The 20,337-nt window shown below is 45.6% G+C and overlaps 1 protein-coding gene across 3 annotated transcripts in view; it reads right to left on the bottom strand.

The window, feature by feature from the left end:
- Nucleotides 1-20,337, bottom strand: part of mtor (mechanistic target of rapamycin kinase) — a 73,887-nt gene that overhangs the window by 9,173 nt on the left and 44,377 nt on the right. For all 3 annotated transcript variants that reach the window (XM_034536616.1, XM_034536617.1, XM_034536615.1), the window contains 16 exons: nucleotides 19,901-20,001; nucleotides 19,304-19,419; nucleotides 16,608-16,685; nucleotides 16,122-16,229; nucleotides 12,324-12,449; nucleotides 11,526-11,657; nucleotides 7,881-7,996; nucleotides 4,506-4,623; nucleotides 3,874-4,062; nucleotides 3,511-3,638; nucleotides 3,226-3,322; nucleotides 2,908-3,006; nucleotides 2,697-2,819; nucleotides 2,084-2,266; nucleotides 1,339-1,473; nucleotides 43-217 (listed from right to left, as the gene is read on the bottom strand). In XM_034536616.1, coding sequence (XP_034392507.1) covers nucleotides 43-217; nucleotides 1,339-1,473; nucleotides 2,084-2,266; nucleotides 2,697-2,819; nucleotides 2,908-3,006; nucleotides 3,226-3,322; nucleotides 3,511-3,638; nucleotides 3,874-4,062; nucleotides 4,506-4,623; nucleotides 7,881-7,996; nucleotides 11,526-11,657; nucleotides 12,324-12,449; nucleotides 16,122-16,229; nucleotides 16,608-16,685; nucleotides 19,304-19,419; nucleotides 19,901-20,001 — 2,024 coding nt within the window. The remainder of the gene's footprint in view (nucleotides 1-42; nucleotides 218-1,338; nucleotides 1,474-2,083; nucleotides 2,267-2,696; nucleotides 2,820-2,907; nucleotides 3,007-3,225; nucleotides 3,323-3,510; nucleotides 3,639-3,873; nucleotides 4,063-4,505; nucleotides 4,624-7,880; nucleotides 7,997-11,525; nucleotides 11,658-12,323; nucleotides 12,450-16,121; nucleotides 16,230-16,607; nucleotides 16,686-19,303; nucleotides 19,420-19,900; nucleotides 20,002-20,337) is intronic.

The raw sequence follows: 20,337 nt of genomic DNA, 5'->3' as shown, positions 1-20,337 counted from the left end.
GTACGGAGCCACAAGGCCTATGCAAGTTCCTCCTAATCTTACCCATGATGGTGAGTTTGCGTGGGCGCTGCTTTGAGGTGATGACCTGCAGGGAGGCGGCGATGGACTGGATGCGGATGATAGGCTGGTTGGGGTCATAGGTGCCTGGTACTGCCAGCTCCAGATCCCGGCACATCAGCAGCTTTGGAGACACATATTGTAGCTCCAGGGAAGTCAGCTGCGGGGAACGTTGATGAAGTGGAGATGTTAGCACAGGAAGAGGCAATTAGTTTGTTGTGCAACTAAAACAACCTGCACTGGTGAAACAGCTCCTGCCAACAGTTTTAAAAGGCACGGGCTCGTCTCCAAGATACGGTGTGAATTGAAAAAAGTTGTTTATACGCCACTTTTAATAAATCATTCTGTAGCACATCACCGTCTATGTATTCCATCAATAAAAGGCACTCTCTGCGTGTCCGCATTCAATCGGGGGAGTTAAACTGCATTAAATCCATTTCAATGCTTTTGCAGTTGAAAGTATGGTTACTTCATCAACCTGCTGTTCGGCTGCATCCTGCAGAGAGAGAGAGTTTATTTCTATGTCAAGGCCCACAGGGGGAATAAAAATGCTCCCAGCGTCGTATTATTTCGCCGTGTATTTCATGCTGCTCACAGTAATGTCAAAGCGGGGAGCATCCCCGACAGCGCGTCAATGTCAAACGGTATTGCCGTCTCCATTTTCTATATGAAGAAAAATGTCGTTCTTGAAATGTCGTTCTTGAAATGTCGTTCTTCAACGACGCAATGAGCGCTGCGAGGAACGACATCCATCGGTACAATTCCACCTGTGTACATAAAGTTTAAGCCCTCCAGTCATGACTTAGCAACGTGACTTGCAAAAAGAGCCTGTGTGTATCTGGATACGGCGTTGCCACGAGAAAGCTTGTGTGTATACAGATCACTATGAGAATATTAATGTCCATATTAGCATACCCATATGGCTTGGATATGAGAGCGTTTGTAGGAGCTTTTAGATACTAAGTATATTCAAATCGTTGGGGAAGGAAACGGTAGTTTAATTATCAAGAAAAGAGCTGTCTGCAGTTCAAAGGAGCGATGCTTTCCCATAATGCTCTACCATTCCTCTTTGACGTCCAGCGTCTCATCTTTCACCACTATACTTTGGCATCTTGTTTAATGAAATTTACTTTACAGACAGCACGCGCACATGTACCTGCCACGAGAACAAAGGGGGAGTCACAACGGGCAAAACACATCCGATGGACAAGTCAGCGCTACTTTTACATCCATGTTCATCCTGTAATCCTAGAACGAGGCTTTTGAGAGTGCTCCACTCACCTGTTGCAGCTGTTTGGAAATGCGTCTGAACACATGGTAGTAGAGGTCCCAGGCCTGGGTCAGGTCCTTCACGTTTCCAGAGCGCATGTACTTCCTGCACCAGTCCTGAGCCTCCATCAAGTCCCTGCCGTAAGCCTGAGGCATGAAGAGCGACAAACACACTCTGTCCTTGTGCAATGACTCATTCAATTAAATGAGAAATGGTTTGCCAAAGTGGGACTATAAAACTGAATGTCACGGCATTAAACATCACTGTTCCAACGTGATTAATCCACGGTTTCAGTAAGTACTTTTGTTTTGTTTTTAATAGCGCATATCAGAAAAAGGAGTCTGAATGGAAACACGTGATGCTGCATGCGCTGAGAGCTAAGGTCACTGGTCTGACTTATGGCTGTGAAGTAAATACGTCTGTGTACAAACTCACACTTATTGTGCGCTGACATGTACATAGTTCATTTTACGATGGCTATAAAAACATTCATGCATTGTTACACGGTTTTGATTCTCAGTGTGTTAATGACGCATGCTTTTTACACTTTGTGAAAACAAATCTTCACAAACGGATTTAATTGAAGCGCATTCACTTTACGAAGCATTCAATTTCAGAACTCAACGGCCCTTTCAGTGCATTTGTATTAGAGTTTCGATGACAAGAGATTTAAAAGAAACTCCTTTTACTTCGTTGTCGTTCTTTTTAAAATGGACATGCAGAGGCACGTCAACCCCGATCGAAGATGGCACGCACCTGGTTAAAAGAGGTCTCCTTGAGGGTCTGCGGTCCCCTCTCCATCATGGCATGGAGCGGCTCCAGCACAGCAAACATGCCCTTGACGTTGCGCTCGCCGAAGTAAAGACGCGACGCCTCCTCGAGGCCCTCGTGCCACATCTCGTGCCACAAGATGGCCACCCGGATGAGCTCCTCGCTCACCTGGATGAAGGAAGATGAATCGTGAGACGGGCAGACTGATACTTCCCCCTCAAAACTAAGGGGCATAGGATAGCAGGCCTCTGGTCTGTGTGGATATTATTGACATTCTTTCATTCGTTCTACTGAACAGTGCACAGTAGGGGCAGAAGTTCAGATGTTCTGATTGATGCACATCTCTCATGCTGGGACCAAATACACTTTTGACGACGAGGAGGGGATCTTGTTCTAAAGTCGATAACTCATGTCAGCATAAGTAAACAAAACACATTGTAGGTTCATTGATCCACAGCTACTGAAAATGGAGAAGAAGATTTATTCTGCAGGGACAAAACAGAGAAGTTTGACCCTCAAGAACAGACCTTTTCTAAAAAAAAAAAGGATGAAGATGACTATCGAGTAATGATTATCAGCAATAATTCAATGTCTTTACCATGATGGCCTGCTGAACCAGAGCGTTGCAGTGCTCGCACATGTTCTTCAAGATCTTGTTAGCAGCATTGTGGCGGGCCGTGGTGGTGGACTTGGAGGCCACCGTTAGCGGGTAGATCAAGGCCTGGAGGGGAACAGTGCTGCTGTAAGTTGCCACAAAAGGTTGCGTTCGTGCTTCTGTTCTGAAACGGCGGCAGTGCGAGCAGACTTACTTGGGGATGATACCGCCCGATGTCCGTGAGCAGCTGGTGGATGAGGCGACCCACCAGGGCTCGAGGAGTGTCAATTCGAGCGATGAGCTGAGGGATCACCTGCACAGGTAGAGGCATAATGGAATAAAACCTCAGTGACACGGCTTTAAAATATATATTTTCTTTTGGAAGTCAAGTTCAACGCTTAGGAGACGTGCCAGAGACACCTTTTTTGCCCTGTCCAAACCTTAATGCGTCGTTCATAGGGATTCCTTTAACACACTACTTTATCTCTAGGCTAACTCTGTGTGTGTGTGTGTGTGTGTGTGTGTGTGTTACCTGTAGCCAGGTGTCTATTTGAATGGTCTTGATACCCTCCACCAGGGCTTCGTTCACTTCAGGCCAATGGCCGTAGTCGAACCACAGAGTCAGAACCCTGAACAGTGAAAAAAAGAAAAAAAAGAAGCGCCGAGTTATACAGGCTCATGACAAGGTGCAATCACAACAAAACCACTAGAGGTCCTCCTATCCTCACACACCACTTCTGCTTTTTGGTGGGGGTCCTTTTTTTGGTGGGGGGGGGGTCCTTGAACATGGGTGCTGTTCGCGCTTCACTTAGCTCACCTGAGTGTGTCCTGCAGGTTATTGCCTCGGGAGAGGGAAATGGAGCGGAAGAAACCTTGAACGGCGGGAACCGTGTACAGGAGCAGCGTCTTCGAGATGTCCTGAGGAGGCTCACCACACAGCATATGCTATATGCAAGACAAGAAGCTATTAATGAGAGCATATTGTACAGGTGCAGAGCATTTGTGGGGAATAGCAGAGTCCTGGGCAAAATCATGAGTTGATTACTGGGGGCAGAAATTAACTTGATTTTGCAAAAATGATGCTTTCTGCCTGATTGTTACTACCTTGACTGGGAGAGGAGAAGAGCGCGGCATGAGCTGTGGACGGGTGTGAAGAGGGCTTAACTCTCTACGAACTCACCTCGTTGCCCTTCTTCTGTCCCGGCGAGGGCACAGGACTGTGGTCGGTGCTGTCGACCTCGCTGTCGCTGTTGCTGGCCTCGCTGTTGGCACTGGCGGCGCCAATGTGTCGCAGCTCGTCCCGTCCTTGGTTCTGGTGTTTGTAGTGGAGCACCGCCTCAAAGTTCATCACCGCCCAGGCGTGCCAGGCCTGCAGGAGAGACGACACACACTCAGTGAAACCGGATAAGAAGTGGCGACGACTGCAAACGACTTGCATGTTTGTGCACGATGTCATTTTCCAGTTTACTGGGGGACAGATATCTCCTGGAAGGGGGCGCTGTAATTATTCTCATGCAAACATATAAGTTGGTGATGATGGATGGGGAGAGGGGTATGTGGTTATAGTGGCATTGCTGTAGCTTACAGCACAGGCTTGACCAAGAGAAGGCGGAGGTGTTCGCAACCTCATATAGCAACAGACAAGCACCACAAGTATCAACAACCTGAAGGCATGACATGTTTGGTCAGAGGGCGATAAAATGGGTTCCAAAGTTTTACTGGTGGGCAACCTCCCGCTGACACAGCTGGGATTTAAGTGTGTCAAGGGAGAAGACAAAAGGGAAAGGTTAGAGTTAAAAGGGAGATGCTGACCTTGTACCAGTTGCGGTCATGCTCAGTGGAATGGCTGTAATACTGCAGAACCTTGGGGATGGTGCTCTCGTTGATGCCCTGCAGGCTGAGCTGCCACTCCCCCAGCTTCAAGAAACACCTACATAAAAGGAAAGGGGGGGAACAGAAAGACACGTTCATTTAAATGCCCTTACGTATAGATTGATTGCCTTCCACGCCAACATTTATAAAAAACTGCATGCTGACAATGAAGTGGCGCCCGACCAGTGACCCTCCTATGACAAGCCTCCATTCTATAAATAATGAACCCACTTACTGACATTTGACCTATTTTGAGACAATACAAGTTGCCGAGGTCAGAGGACAATGCTGTTTCTAGAAGCTTTGCAGCAACAACTAATTCAATGATTATGAAGAAATACAATGCAGGTGTGTTTATCTGCTGAACGGTTCTGGGATCACAGCCGGAGATTTTTTAATCATCCAACATTTTTCTCCTTTAATTTAACCCGACTGTGAGCTTTGTGGCATCTCTGAGGAGGACTCGACTCCTATCCGTCACCAAGCACACACACACACACACAAAAACAAAAACTAGGCTAGTGTCAGGATGTATAATTCACATACAGCTACACTAAACTGAGCAGCTGGGCAGCGCTGTATCCACCAGCAGTGTGAATCTCGGTCGCAGAGCACCTCCAATGAGTCTTTCCGGGATTACGCCTCCAAGTGCTTTTCCATGCGAGGTGCACAGTTTGGGTTCAGCACAGGCAAACTTTTTTTGTGGGGAAGGATGGGGACGTTGGAACAACATGTTTATTTAGAACGGTGACGGGAAGGGTCGATGATCTCGAGTAAAGCGCCGCTGAAATTCCACTGGATTCCTCGGAGGGGGGGGGGGGGGGGGGGGGGGGGGGGGAAGAGAGACGAGAAGCGCCTGACTGAGCGGTCCAGGTGTGCTCCATACCACTCGGCCGACCTGTATTCATGAAAGTGTGTCAGCACGTCTGGAGCGCACCCGTCCCGACTGACATTATACAGGTGTTTTCCTCAACGAGCATTCCTCAGACAGACGAGCGTCACGGTCTGGACGATGCAAAAGTGGGGAAGAAGAAAAACAAGAAGGATTCTTCTGCCTGCTGTCACGCTTGTGTGTGTTGCCATGTATGATTTATGAGATGGGAGGGTGCACATGACTGGCGTGTGTTTGTGCACAAGACCAGATGAGGCTACTGTATGATTTACTGTACGTAGGATAGGATTATACCTGTCTGCTCCCAGGTCACGCCTTGTACTTGTTTTGAGTCGTTTGACCAACACGATACAACCACAACAACTATCAAACCTTAATGAGGCAGCTCATGCTCCTTCAAATATTTTCATTAGTCCACAAAGAGCATGCAAACTACTTCTTTAAGCCTTTGAAGTCATTCCCGGCAATTTTGGGGGAATACAAAACTTTCCATTCTCTAATCCCCACAAATCTGCATCTTGAGAACACATGGTAGCTATTTGAATGTCAAGTTTAAATAATAAAAGGAGGAAAAAAAAAACAACCCCCGGTGTTGTGTTGACAACTGCTCGAAACTCCAAACAGCTTCTTATCCCGCAGTGCGGACAGGGCGATCATCGTGGAGAGGTGCCAAGTCTGTGCCAGATCTGCTAGGCGAACACCCAGTGGGGGGAGCTGAAGGCCGCAGACACGGCACACCCCGACACGTTTTTAATACCCCCATGTTTGTAGATAAGTAGCTGTGTGGGGACAAACTGCCAACCGGGGTGCAACGTCGGAAAAGACCACAGCTAAGACACGTTGGGTCGCACTCATGGAAGGGAAGCAGAGCGCACTGTACGCGACCCTGTGTGTGTACAGCGCGGGGCTCCCTTTAACTGACTTCAGCCGCTTTGAGTTCCCTCCGGCGTGCTGGAGTGGGTGTACGGAGGTACATCTGACATTTAATGAACCCCTATCTAAATGCATGACGACACATTGGGCACTCGATGGTTTAAATCTTATTGATTAATGGTTACATGTAATGACTTTACATGTAAGGCCGCAACATATTAGTTTCAGCATCGCTCCCGTCCCTCTGTAACAGGAACCCAGCTGCCTGCCGTCTTGTAATATTACTATTCTCACTTTTCCTTTCTGTTCTTCGACTGTTCTTCGTGAGCTCAGCAGATGAAGGCAGCAGGTGCCGAGCTCGGCTCGCTATCTCACAAACCGATGCTCTCTGAAAAGGAGTTTCTCAGTCTTTTGTCTACATTCACAAACTCCACCGGCCCATGCTGCCCTCCGACTGATCTCCGGCTCGTGTTTACTCAACGGCAACATAGTTTGTCGATGTCCCTCGGTTCCGTTTAAATGCCTGCGACCACAAGAATGTGCAGGTGGTATTCATTAGTCTCTGCCTGGATGAAGAGTGAAGAAATTCTCCCATCAAAAATACTTTCTGGTAATGTAAAACTTGAGTTAGTGAATCATCATCTCTTTCCATAACAGTCTACTGAATTAAGTTCTGGACTTTTTGGATTGAGCCTTTGAGATCACAGCTAATGACACCACAACGTCATTTGTTTTGCGGGTTTTATTTTAATCAAATTACACTGAAACATGTCTGGAGCAATATCTGCATTTCAGGTCATCCCTAAATGGTGGCCCGCTTTCCAAGTCTGATCTGAATCAGTTTTAACTCCTGTGTTTATGACTAAAGTATGAGTGAAAAATAAAGAATAAGGAATCAGGATAAATCAGGACAATCTTTCTAAGTTCCGTGTTTTCTCCAGTAAACGGGTGTGGCTAATGCTTTTATTTATTAAAAAAGTTTTGCCTGGTGACTGAAAGCGTTCATGTCTTCTTCCAGGTGAACTTTAAATTCTCCATGCACTCTAAACACAAGGGAACACATATCTTGCATTAACAAGTTATGCAAATTAAAATTAACCTCAATATGAATGCTTCTAGTCCTGGTTAGAACATGGGGTAGGAGAGCACTTGAGCCTCTTGTGGCCAAAATTAGTATTACAATTACACAGACTTAAAAAATGAACTAAATTATCGCAACAAAAATGTATACAAAAACTTGCTTCACAAAAAAGGTCCTACTTCCCCCTCAGGACTTCCGCACATCCATCAATAAAAACTGAAACTGTCTGTACGGGTGTATAGACACTTGATATCCACCAAGGGTTAATATTTTGTTTTTCAGCAGACAGTTTGACGTACTGTAGTACGAAAAGCACAGGTGTTACTAATAATGTTAACGACGGCTCTGCTCTGTTGTGTGTCGCCATTCACACCTGTGCTTCTCCTACCGTGACCTGCCGAAAAAAGGGCTCATTCGGTGTTGAACTGCTGCTGTGGTGCTTTCAGTAAAAATAAAAAAAAGGGCAGACCTGGCCATCAGTTTGTGGAGCTCCTGCTTGTGCTGCTGGTCCTCGGCAGCGATGGCGTGCTGGGCTTGCTGCTGCATCCCTTGTACAAAGTGCTGCATGTGCTGGAAGGCATCAATCTGGAGGGACACACAGAACCAAAAAAAGGCAGGTAAGGCGTCACGGAGAGTAAAAACGCTCGTCCGTGGTGTTTTGGTTTGTGAACAGACGGTGCTAAATTGACGAGGACACTAAGTTGTCACACTCGATAAATGTCCGTCTGTTATCGTCATCTTCCTGCTCCTGCAGAGCCGGCGGTCAGCTTGATGCTGGACAGCAAGCTGCATTCTGTTCTTATCAGTGTTGCTGGACTCGGGGAAGATCCTCTGCGGTCATGGTTACACTGTTTCTTGTTACTCAAACCTGTATTACAGCCAGGACGACTGCATCATTTCACCCAGGAGCACCGTGCTCCAGACGTGTGTGTGCGTGTGGTGTGTGTTTTAATATATTCAGATTTTTCTGGGGAGCAGTGCAGCTGGCCCGAGCAACAGCAACGCTTATGCTCACACTTACCTAAGTCCCCAAATGAGAACACTATTGCAACACCTGGCAATACCGGTGTGTGTGTGTGTGTGTATATATACACACACACTGTATGAGAGTGTGTGTGTGCGTTGTAGACAAATGGCACAGGGCAGAGCCGTTCAATCCCAGGCTGCCGTGGTGACATGCGTGCCAACCTCCAGTCTGTTGTTCGGCGACCGCAGGTTTTTGGCAGCTGTTTTTAGCCACAGAAAGCACAACTCGTTCAGAACAAACATTTACATTTATTATTATTAGTGCTTATGTGAAGTGGGGCTTACTTCATCCACCGTTGCTGCCGATACAAAAGAGTAACAACAATATTGATTTCCAGTTAACAGCTGAGTTGGTTTTACTGATCGACCCCGGCTTTTCATAGGGAAGATTTCAAAGCTCTGAGAAGTTACAAAACACTGAGCTTTTTGCAAGTTGCTACAGGATTCTAAATTTAGCTAAAGTCCACACTTTTAGTTGGGGCCAGGAGTTCCTGAACTATTGTAACGATGTCAGATCTGTGAAATCAGAGAAACACTTGCAAATCACAATACAATAAATCAGAAGTGAGTCCAAGGGTCTCACTTAAAACAGTGCGTAGGAGCCACACTAAATGTTAACGTACGCTCAAAAAGGAGGAAATGCACGTATGCCAAAACATATTCTGGTTCATAAAAAACCTTGTGCACGTCTGCCGCCACGCAAGTTCCCTTTTATAATTCACAAATCCTCCTGTATATGCGCAGCTGGTTCCATAAAAGGGTCAATGCAGAGCACTTACTGAATGTGGATGCATAGATGGGAGTCGGCTGATCAGTCGGTGAATAGAGTAGCTATTGTGCACCATTTATATGTTTACAGCAATAAGACTGAGTGCTTCCAATCAGTGGAATTCACAATTTTTAAAAAATATATTTGAATATAGTAATATATTTGATAGATGTGCACAATTGTTTCTCTTTTTCTTTTTTCTCATGGCATTATGATTAGGGCTGATAATGAGGATTTGGCGTGATCGTACGAGAGCCGTCACTGGCTTCGTTTCCACACAAATGTGCAAAGTGAGGTGACTAGAGAAAGTGCGTGCCAGTCGCCATGGTTACTGCTCTGCTTCAGTGAGCTCTGATACTCGCATCTGATATCTGTCTTAGTTTGTCTGTGTGCAGCATGACGCATCTGCCCCTCTGGAATAAACCATAAACGAAGGAATAAAGTCATGTTCACGTGCAGCGATTTTACTCACAAAAACTTTTATGAGAACTTAAATTGTACTTGGTGATATATGCACAGTGTATATATATATATATATACATAGCTGATTCACACCAGACCATGTGCCGGCAGTTTGGCCCTCTCAGACAGCGCTGATGGGACATTAAGTGAAATTTGATTTGAGGTTTGAGTTGGTTTATATCTTTTACAACTGAAATGTGCTCATGGAATTGTTATAGCTCACAAGCACAGGCGCAAACACCACTGCTGGTTTGACAGTTCACAATAAAAGAGGCTCTATGAGTGCACAGTAAGAGTGTCAGATGAAGTGAAATTAAATTTGTGAGAGGCCTCATTGATGAAGCCACTCAGAAATGTACAAAATGTCCATAGTTTCAACACGTGTTAAGTTCGGCGTTTTGTATTGCACGTTGTTCATTCTTTCGTCTTTGGCCACATTGATTTCTAGCTGACTAATGCGACCCCCATGTTTGAAAGGGCTTCAATGTGGACCAGATCTCCGGCAACACCTCGGCAGGTCCGTGATTAGCAGAGGGCCCACGTCATCAGCATACTTAAAACAATCTAAAACAATTCTCATTGATCATAAAAAAAGAGACGAGCACAGGAGGAAGAACACAGCCTTGAGGGCAGCCCGAGCTCACAGTGTGACATGCTCCCTCCCGCCTGCCACCGACCCTCTGTGGGCGGCAGGAGAGAAAGTCTCTGATCCAGAGAACCAACCCTGCATTGATGTGGAGATCAATGAGCCTTTTACTGAGTTAGAAGCTGAGCGAGAATCCACGAATAGAACCCTGGCATCCCCTTCAGGACGCATGAGGTGTTTTGAGTCAGCGCGGCGTCGCCCGGGCCTCCGTCGCCCTTGAACTGGAGCCGATCCAGCACAGTGCCCACAGTGCCGGTCACGCGGCCGGCCAAAAGTCGTTCAGTTGTTTTACACACTATGGAGGTTATATTGCAAAAAGGATGAAGATCATTAGACTTATTTACGCCATGGCTTTTCATTTTTTTGGCACAGGCCTTATTATTGAGAGTTTCCATGATTTCAGCACTGTGCATGTGTGCATGTGTCTAGGAGGGACTGAAACGACCTTGAAAAAAAAAAATTGCCAGTGGTCTTTTTTGGATTCAGTTTGAAAAAAAACTTCCCAATGTTATGCTTCAAGTTTATCATTTAGTACAAGCTTCTTCTTCTTATTTTTTTTTTTTTTAAACAAGTAGGCTTTCTATGGTTACGGTTACATAAATAAAACACAATACACAAAATACGTAATAGTAGTAATAGGAACCTTTTTTTAAGCTCAATCATTTTTAATGATCATAAAACACTTCTTCGCGATCCTCGGGGGACGCATTCATTAATCGTGATGAAATAATCACGAGACTGGTTGCATTTTACATTTTACGGATGTTGTTTGTTGGTGTTAACGTTTCTCAGGCTGGTTCCCTCGCAAAATGTCCATTAATAAGCTGTTCATGTCATTATCGAGGCATTGATTTAAACCCTCCCAATCTGGAAATTGTGAAACTCTTGATTGTTGCCTCGTGTTGCCCTAAAAACTTCCATAAAGCAGCAAAGACCATCAGAACTCTTGAGAAGCGAACGTGTTTCCCTGTGGGGTTTATCTTAAAAAGGGACTTCCTCTTTGGTCAAGTAATATGAGATCAATATTTGTCAAAAGCGAGCATGATGTTAACAGTGTACATACTGTCAACCTATCTCGTGTCTGTGGTGCAGTCTGTGCATGTATACACACATGATTCTGATATATGATTAATATATCAGCATTAAAGTGAAATTGACAACATTGGAATTATTCATCATCGACTCAACACAACAGGTGTGTTTGCTCCTACCTTGCGGGCACTCTTCCACATGTACTTCATGTAAGCGTAGGTGACGTGCGGGTGGGCCGTGGGCAGCGGGTGATCAAGTTGCTTGGAGGGGTCGACGCCCAGAAGGAGCACCAGGGTCTTATGGGCCAGTGCCTGGTGGGATGAAGAGGGCAACAGAAGCAAATTAATCACTAGGCGGTTTATAGTTTAATTCAAACCCAGGAGGTTTTTAATTAAACTTCTACCATGATTGATGACGTTTGTTTTCTAAAAGAGTACAACAAATCAAGTCCGAGCATGCGGAAGTGTAAAAGATGTTGTGAAGACAGAAAACTTTAAGTGACATTTTTTTCCAACCCCTCGTAATCACATTTCCTGCTACGTTTGACGCTGGCCAATCACATGGGGGCATTTTCCGTGCGCGTGCTTAAACGCAAAGTCGCGCGAGAAAAAATTGGCCGATTGTCTGCCATCCCTTGCAATCAATTAGAACAACAGTGAGGTAAAGGAAGGAAAGTCGCCCCACTTTAATTGTGCAGATACGCCGGTTCAGATTTCTAAACAGTGTGATTGAGGGTGCTGTGTTACGTTCATCAGCGCCAACCTAAAACAGGTTGAAATTAAGTTAACTTTCATGGCTGCGGCTAATGTTTGCACTTAACTGTGTCACAGCTCAACTTACCTTTTTCCATTTGACAAGTCAGATTTAATCAACGCTGATTTATTCCGTCTCAATGTTATGGGACCGTAATCATGCACGATCGGGGATCCGATGAGAGACTAGTGAGGGGCTTTGTGCAAATACGTCAATGTACTGACCAGGCGTCCGCTCCTGCCACAGAGGCTGGCATACTTCAGCCAAGTCCTCATGTCCTCGTGGGGGCTGATGACGAGCGATCTGACCATCAGGATCCTTTGCCAGTCCTCAACGATGCGCTGACAACCCTGGGGGGAAAACACACGGAGATCACAAGGGACAGACGGTTAGATGCATTACCCTTTTGTTACTCCCCTCAAAGAGAGCAACCTACTCGTTAAAACTCAAGAGAATGAACACATGTGAGAGAGGGGCACGGTTGAAACCCAAGGGGCTACTAATGCAACCAGTGGTCCCTGTCTTGAACATGTCCTCACGTGAGTACAAGTTCACGTGGCAGGGGAGGGGGGGGAACTCAATCACAGGTCTGTATTCATACATTCTTAAATGTACCATTAGCCGACATTCCCGATCAAATATTCTCTCAACCCCAAGCTCATTCATCATTGTGATACAACACATTGCTGCAGGCGACAGTGAGTGATCCATATAATCCCCTGTGTATGATTTGAATTTAAGTCTAGAGGGGGTAGACAAAATAATATAAACATCTCATGAAAAATGACGCTGATGCTACTTGATTGCATTTGCAGACGCTGCCACAAGTAAGGGTCATTGCAGGTTGCATGGCAACTAGCAGCAACACACGGGGTCTTTAAAATCAGTGCTGTGCGGATGTCTTTTTGAACAGAGCTTCCAAGATAACACCACCCATCACATGCTTACTTCATGGTTTAAGCCCCTTTCATCAAGTGAAACTTGTTTGCTGTATTCCTCAGATGGCAGGAGTCTGTCGGGACAAGCCTGTTAGTAAGCTGTTAAAAGCCCAGGCCGGATTTAAATACTTAAGTGGGCTTAACATGAAGGGATAAGGGGCTGAGTGCAGGTGAAATCTGACAGCAGCTATGGTCAGTGATTAGAAGTTTAGTCCTGTTTGAACTGTCTGGGATCGCGCACATCATTCGGCTGAGAAGCTATTCACGAGGTTCCAAATGATCTAGTTCAAGCAATCCGATTAAAAAGAACAGCCGTTATCGCCGGGGGACGGAGACGTGGACCGTGAAACCGCAGCCCTCCGTGTTGATCATTGTCATCTCGTCAATGTATACCATCGAGTAAGGGCGAACAGGCCGCTAGCGGTCTCTTAAACAAAAGACGCTGTTGGTGGCATTATGAAGCAGCGTGGGCTCATGGGAGTTGTTTTTTTCCACAACCATTGCCCTCAGATTTACTCAGCGTGTTTAACGAATAATTTTGAGATTTAGGCGTTTTCACTAGGAGCCGAATTATCCGAAGAGGTCAAACGGTCCGTTTGTTTTTGGAGAGGAGGTTTTAATCAACAGTGATTCAAACCGGTGAAACACTGAACAAGCAGTTTCAGTGTTCGGTGGCAAAGGGACGTCCCGGAGGGGCTTCGAGCTGAGGGGCGGCAAACGCTTACTCAGCTTGTTTCCTCAGACCAGACGTCCGACAACAAAACATCAGGTTAAAATATATGGTTCAAAATAACTAAAAAGTGCAGCGTAAAAATGTGGCTTAAAACTGGATCATTAAATTATATTTATGACAACTTCTGCTGACAACCCTGACGCATGTTCAAAGCGGACATGAAACCAAAATAAATATAAAATGACTCCATCTTTGGAGGTTAGAAAAATTCTTGGAAACATTTGGGGAAAATAAACGTACACAACTCAACAAAATGAATAACATGGGTCTCGTCCACTTCAGACATTTTGATGTGGAAATGTGACATCATTTTTACACCTTTATTATATGGAATTGGCACAATAAAAGTGTGAGTTAAGTGTTTGAAAATGTGTGCGCAGCAAATATGAGCAACGGTAGAGGAGAAGCTGGACCCGAGAGATAGAAATGCGATGCGATTTGCAGATCTATAGCTTTATACAGCAAAGAGTCCTCGCGGGGACAGAAGTGCAAGAAGTCATTTACCCACAAGCGGGTGCAGTGTTTTCATACTCTCTTTGCCATACCTCCAATCCTTTGATGAGGGAGAGACTGGCATTGAAAGGAAGGAGCGGACAGTGACTCCCAGACAGATGTGCAAGGTCAGCCGCCAATAAATCACTATAGAGAGAAGAACCCCCCCCAGCTCAGGTGCCATTATGGGCTTTTGTGTTTGCTCAAGACCCCTCCTGATCCTAAATACCTCCCCCGACCAACCTCCGTCTGGAAAAGGTTGAGATGTTCAAGAGTATCTTCGATTTACTGCCCGGGGTTTGAGTGTGTGCGTAAAGGTTTCCATTCAATGGTCAAGCTAATTACATAGAAACTTTTGAAATGTCAAAAGGAAATTAGTAAGAGTTAGGTGCAACAGCTGGGCAGGCAAAGACAAAAATAATGGCCTCGGGCTGCAGCTAACGTAAAGGATGACGTGGTTGTTGGGACTTTCCAAGATGTCAGTAACATCTGAGGACATTTGAAGGACAGGAATGCCAACAGGCAGAGAGTGTAAGCGTCGTTATAAACGCCGTGTTGAGCAGAGCGGCTTGGATGCCATGGTATCAGGATCACGGGTCAATGGCGCTTCAGCTTTTTCCGCCCGACATAAAATTCTTCCCTCAGCACGCGAGAGACAATTCTTAAACAATCGCATCTTGATTCAGCTGTAAAAAGGTCAACGTGGAAACGCTGAACTTAAATCTTAGATCGGATGGCATCGGTTCTAAATGCCAGACTTGGCGGGCGGCACAGTTTTCCTCGACCGCGTACGGATTTGTGGTTCTTCCACGCCGTCTTATTTAACAACACTGTCATTCACAATTACTGATAATAATAGCAATCTTAATCAGTCTCAGGAAGTACGAGGTTAGGATGTAATTAAAAAAAAAGGTTTTAAAGAAGAAGAAAAAAGGCCTAATTTCTTTCCCTGAATATTCCTACAAGGGTCTCTTCATGCAGGCGATGGCAAGCAAAATTATGTATTTAAAGTGTGTTGGTGTTTTGGGGGAGGTTATATGTAGAGTCGGACCAACGTAAGCTCATGATTTACAAGCCCTGGATGTGCCAACTCCTACGTATTATGGTCATGGCTTTCAGGTGAAGTGTTTCCACTTGACTTAACAAAATAATAAAGACATTGAGGACAGCAATAAACAGTGTACGTCGCCCCCATGTCCAATATAAGCATCCTGCTATGTAACTAGAATCGAATGCGTGGTTCACATGCTGCTGCCGACTGCATTCAGGGGGCAAATATTAAAATGGGTTATTAAAATTGGACTCATTGCAGCGCAAGCTCCCCCTCAATTGCCTTCATGGTGAGAGAAATGAAAACAGAGAACTACAAGGACAAAACCCACAAATCACATTTGGACAGGATGCAACGTTACATTTCTAAAGCTTGTGTGACTCGTTTCTTGTATTTGTTGATGCAGCTGCAAGGCCGTGACTGAGTTTCTGTAGACGAAAAGCCTCATTTGGATACATTGTAGCTGGTTCTGGCTGCATGTGGAACATATCTTTGACGTAGTTCGCCCCGACCTTCATCTCAAGTTTGTTCAAGCACAGTAAATGACACTAAACAGAGCACAGCATGATTCTGCTTTTACAGATATACTTTAAAATGTAGAAATAAACAAACAAATCTATCAGATGAATCGCTACGAGCTGAGGTATTAGTGCGTGTGTGTGTGTGTATATATATATATGGCGTCTGTCTTGTAATGTTTCCCATTAGTAACAGTAGCCTTTCCAACAGCTGTTTCACATTTTTAGTTGCACACATGAGTGTGTGTGTGTGTGTGTGTGTGTGTGTGTCTATCATGTGCTGCAGTTACCTGAAGCCTCTCCCACCATGTTTCCCTAATGATGTCCCTCCTCTCTGGCACCAGCTTATACTGGATCACCTCCTCCAGCTCTGACAGCATCTGGCAAGACACCATGGCCTGGGAACCGCAACACACACACATTCATTCTTATCCACATATTTGTTTTCATACAGTCGCAAAAGTTCCCTTCTGTGCAATATAAAAACAAGGGATCATTAAAGCTTGTCAACATAATTTACAATTAAATGCATTCAGCATGCCAGTGGACCGTCATCGCTTCGATAATTCCACATATACAGATAATAAAATGGCGGCATGGAGCGGTGGATACACTGCAAATAATAATGCTTTGGACTTTTAAAGAAGCTACATCAGAGCCTTAAACATTTGAAAATATTGTGATGCTGTGGCATAATCCTTCTGCACCTGAGTGCTATGAAAAATGAGATGGTGGACTGAAGCCAAGAGCTGAATATCTTTGGCTGACTCACTCACCCCGTAGGCTCGACTGTAGCTCTCTCCGGCCATGGCCGTCAGCTCGGCATCCAGGAGGTCTCTTGCTTTGTCAATACACTACAGGGAAAAAAGCACAACAACAACAAAAACATTTACAGTGTGATCTTTGAATGAAATGAATGTTGCCCCGTCTAGCTTCTGAAGTCGCAGTGCATCCTTGACATGAGAAACAAGGGTTTAATCCATGACCTCACGAAGTTGCCTGCCCAAGATACTTCCACTCTCAGTAAAGCTAACCAATAGCAGTTTCCTCAGTAGCATATGGCGAGCATGACGCCAGTATGTACCATAGCGCAACCTCACATCGTCCAGAAAAAAAGGTCTTGCATCAGGACCAGCCGGGTTTGGACCAAACCCAGGGAATAAAAAAACTCCTTGTTCAAAGTGTACAAAGGCATGTTATTGCTTGCTGTTCACACCCTTCCCACTGAAGTTGCGCCAACAGTGACACGTTAGTGCAACGAGGACTAGAACGCCAGCTTGTTTAGCGAAATTGGTTTGATGCAACGCTAAGTGCCAAGTGTTTTATGAGGCCAGGGAAATGAACTGTTAAGAGCAACATTGTGGAAGCAAAATGTATCTTCAAAAAACAACCAGATTTTGCATGGCCATTCAGCAAAAGGGAGAGGGGTTTGAGGGGGAATTCAAAATAGGGACTGAATAAAATAGGGTTAGTCACGGTTCCTTCCAGGGCCGTGATGCAAATTCCCAAAACATTTTCATGATGTCTAACCGACTCTCACAGTACATTCATGCCCTAGAAATGTCGTTTCTTTGGGTGTATTACTGTCTATTACAGACTCATTTGTAAACTCACAGTTCCCTGACTTTTCGTAAGAGGACTACACCTCGCCAAACTCAAGTATACTGCAGACATTCCATCAGCGAGGTGGAAAAAGAGCATCTGGGAGAAAAGAGCCGATCCAGAGCAGCAAAGTGGACAAACAAGGCCACAGGTTCTGTGGATGAAAATGTGCAGATTTCTCGGCCTTCAACAGCCAATGTTTTTGGGAACTGTTATTAGTGGGAAGGTACAATGAGGGCGCTCTCTGAGGCCGGCGCCCACAGCTGTTTCAGACCGACTCCCACCAATTATTATTTTTGTGTTGTTTTTTTTGCGAGGAGGGAAAGGAGCAATGGCGTGCCTAAACACCTCTTCAGGCATGCACAACAAGAGGAGGGGGGGCTGGCACGAGGTGACAATGGGGCTGCTTCTTTAAAGCCTCCCCTCAGTTATGGTCCTGTTTACTCCTGAATTACTGCAACGGGGCCTCATTGGAAATGTGCAGTCCGGACGACTCCTGATAAATGCAGTGTCTGGCTTCTGGCGGTACAAACAAACCGGGACCCGATCTTTCATTCTCTCACATAAAGGTTGATCTTACTGACTTGCATAGGTGTAGTGGTGCGATTACTTTATCATTACAGCGTGATATGAGGGGCCTCTTTGTGAATGGCTGGAGCCAAATCAACCGCTGGGGGAAACCATGAGTTCCATGAGTTTGTGAAAACCATGAGACAATTTGCTAATCAGACGCACACTGGCGGACTGGGTACATCACGAATCCTGGCGCAGCCACAGACTTCTCGACTTTTGGGAGGGGGCGGAGAGGGAGGGGTGGAAGCATGACTGCCATTGTCTACACATCATCGCTGGAACGGACCAAACGTAGAGATTTATGACGCTAAAGTAACCTAAACCCGGTCGCAAAGACGCTCGGCGAAACTAATGTCTGGTTGTTGGTGGTACGGCGGCAGGAAAGGAACAGCCCTACGGAATCAAAAGGACTTAAGTTGCGAGGATTACCAACCACATCCGGAAGACTAGACTGAGCTCATGTTGACATTAAAGCTTTCACCCTTCGCTCCATCTGCTTTTAATTCCTCTTCACTCATTGCGAGCGGCCACATTGTTGCCAAGAGTCAAAAATCAGCTTTCCCTATTCAGCTGATGTAGAATCCTATGGGCCACACCTGGATCTAATCTCCAAATTAGAGCAATGAGGGCGGCTGCACAGGGGGGAGGGGGCACAGAGAGCAGGTCTCCCGGGCTCTGTGGTGAAAAGGGGACATGGAGGATGAGTCCAGGGAAATTGGAGGAGCAGGTGGTCAACTGGTGTCAGTGCTGGAGCTTGTGTTTGTAGAGACGTGGCGGCATCCAGCTCAAACAAATCCGTCTCCGGGGAGCGTGAGCTCATCTAAAATCCCGGCCTTCAGCAAATGAAGAAAACGCCACCCCAGCCTTGTCGACAGGCTGACGGGGATCTGTATTTGTTTGAGGCCAAATACTGGATAATTTACAATTTCAAGAGTTACATAACGTTTCCACACCAAGGTGTAAAAAAGGGGGGGGGGGGGGGGGGGCCGAAAAAACAAACCTTGAGCATTTCACTTCTTTTAATGAAAAGTCGGAGCTGATGGGGAAATATGATCCTGTCTGGAATAGCCGGAAAGCCATTTTTATGTTTCTTTACAGCGTTGGACAGCGTTGGATTCCAATGATTTTAACTTTTCATACCTTGCTATAAAGACTAATGAAAATTCCAGATACCAGACTCCCATGTGTCATGTCTTTATGAGAGGTTTTCTAAAAATATAGACTTTTAATGTGCATCTAAAAAAGGGGGGGGGGGACTTATCCATTAGGTGTATTTGTGAGTGGTGATGAAACCCACCTGCTGGGCCAATGAGAAGAGGTCCTGATGCAGGGCGAGCACCGCTCTATAAAAAGCGCCATCATGTGTGTCTCTTGGGATCATACACGTGTACTCCTCCATGCTGTCCCAGTGCCCTAAAGAGAGACAACGATCAAGTTACCAAACAGCGATCAAATCAGATTTAAAACCGTGAGTTTTTAATGATGACCGAAACATGTCGTGGATGTCTTGGAGCCGAGGCGGGTTGAAGTTTGGTAGACAGTCTGCCGTTTTGAACAACAGTCCACCTGGCTATAAATGATTGCGAGCTCAAAATGTTGTGCTTCCCAACGGCAAGAATTATAGATGGTCCGAGTCTGCTGGTTGGGTTTCGTCTCTAGGTTTACGATTGATTTAAGAAAGTCAAAGCCAGACCGCAGACCTCTGAGGAAGCTTCTGCACTGTGGTCCCTGCTTTTCTCCACGATTGCACGTTACGATATAATCAATGTTATGACTGGATACCGTTCCCGTCTGGTTATATGTGAGGGGAGATTGGCGAGAGCCGTTACTGTTGTCATTGTTCTTCTCCCAAACATATTCAATGGTAAGTTAATATCTGACATGAAGTGGTTACCTAGACCCCAGGCGGCGGCAGCAGCCATACGGGCCATCTTGGCCTGGGTTTCCTCGCTCACCAGCGCCCATTCCTCGCAGCACTGCTGGTGCAACTGCCCCCTGAAAAACAGGAAACTGCAGGCTTCAGACGGTAGAAGAAAAAGCAGATCCAGTGATGATGACATCGGTTAATCAGAGACTGATCTCAGCTATCATCAGGTTCCCTTGTCTAAAGCGATGCTACAGTGTACTGGTCAAGTCTTAATCCTCAAAAGATTTTATGTTCTAGCTCCCGATTAATAAATACAGGTCAAGACATAAAATGTACTTTTCCTGCACCGAACAACAGAAGTTATCTGTCACTAAACTAGTCGAGCAACTCCAGCTGAGCATGAGAAGGAGATAAGGCTTTCTTTTACATCTGCCATTGTTTATTTCTTCAATTGTTCTCAAAGA

The sequence above is a fragment of the Cyclopterus lumpus genome, chromosome 7 (assembly GCF_009769545.1).
Source record: "Cyclopterus lumpus isolate fCycLum1 chromosome 7, fCycLum1.pri, whole genome shotgun sequence".
In the NCBI taxonomy this organism is placed as follows: Eukaryota; Metazoa; Chordata; class Actinopteri; order Perciformes; family Cyclopteridae; genus Cyclopterus; species Cyclopterus lumpus.
Note: the sequence above shows the minus strand (reverse complement) of the source record. Positions and strands in the feature narration are given on the sequence as shown.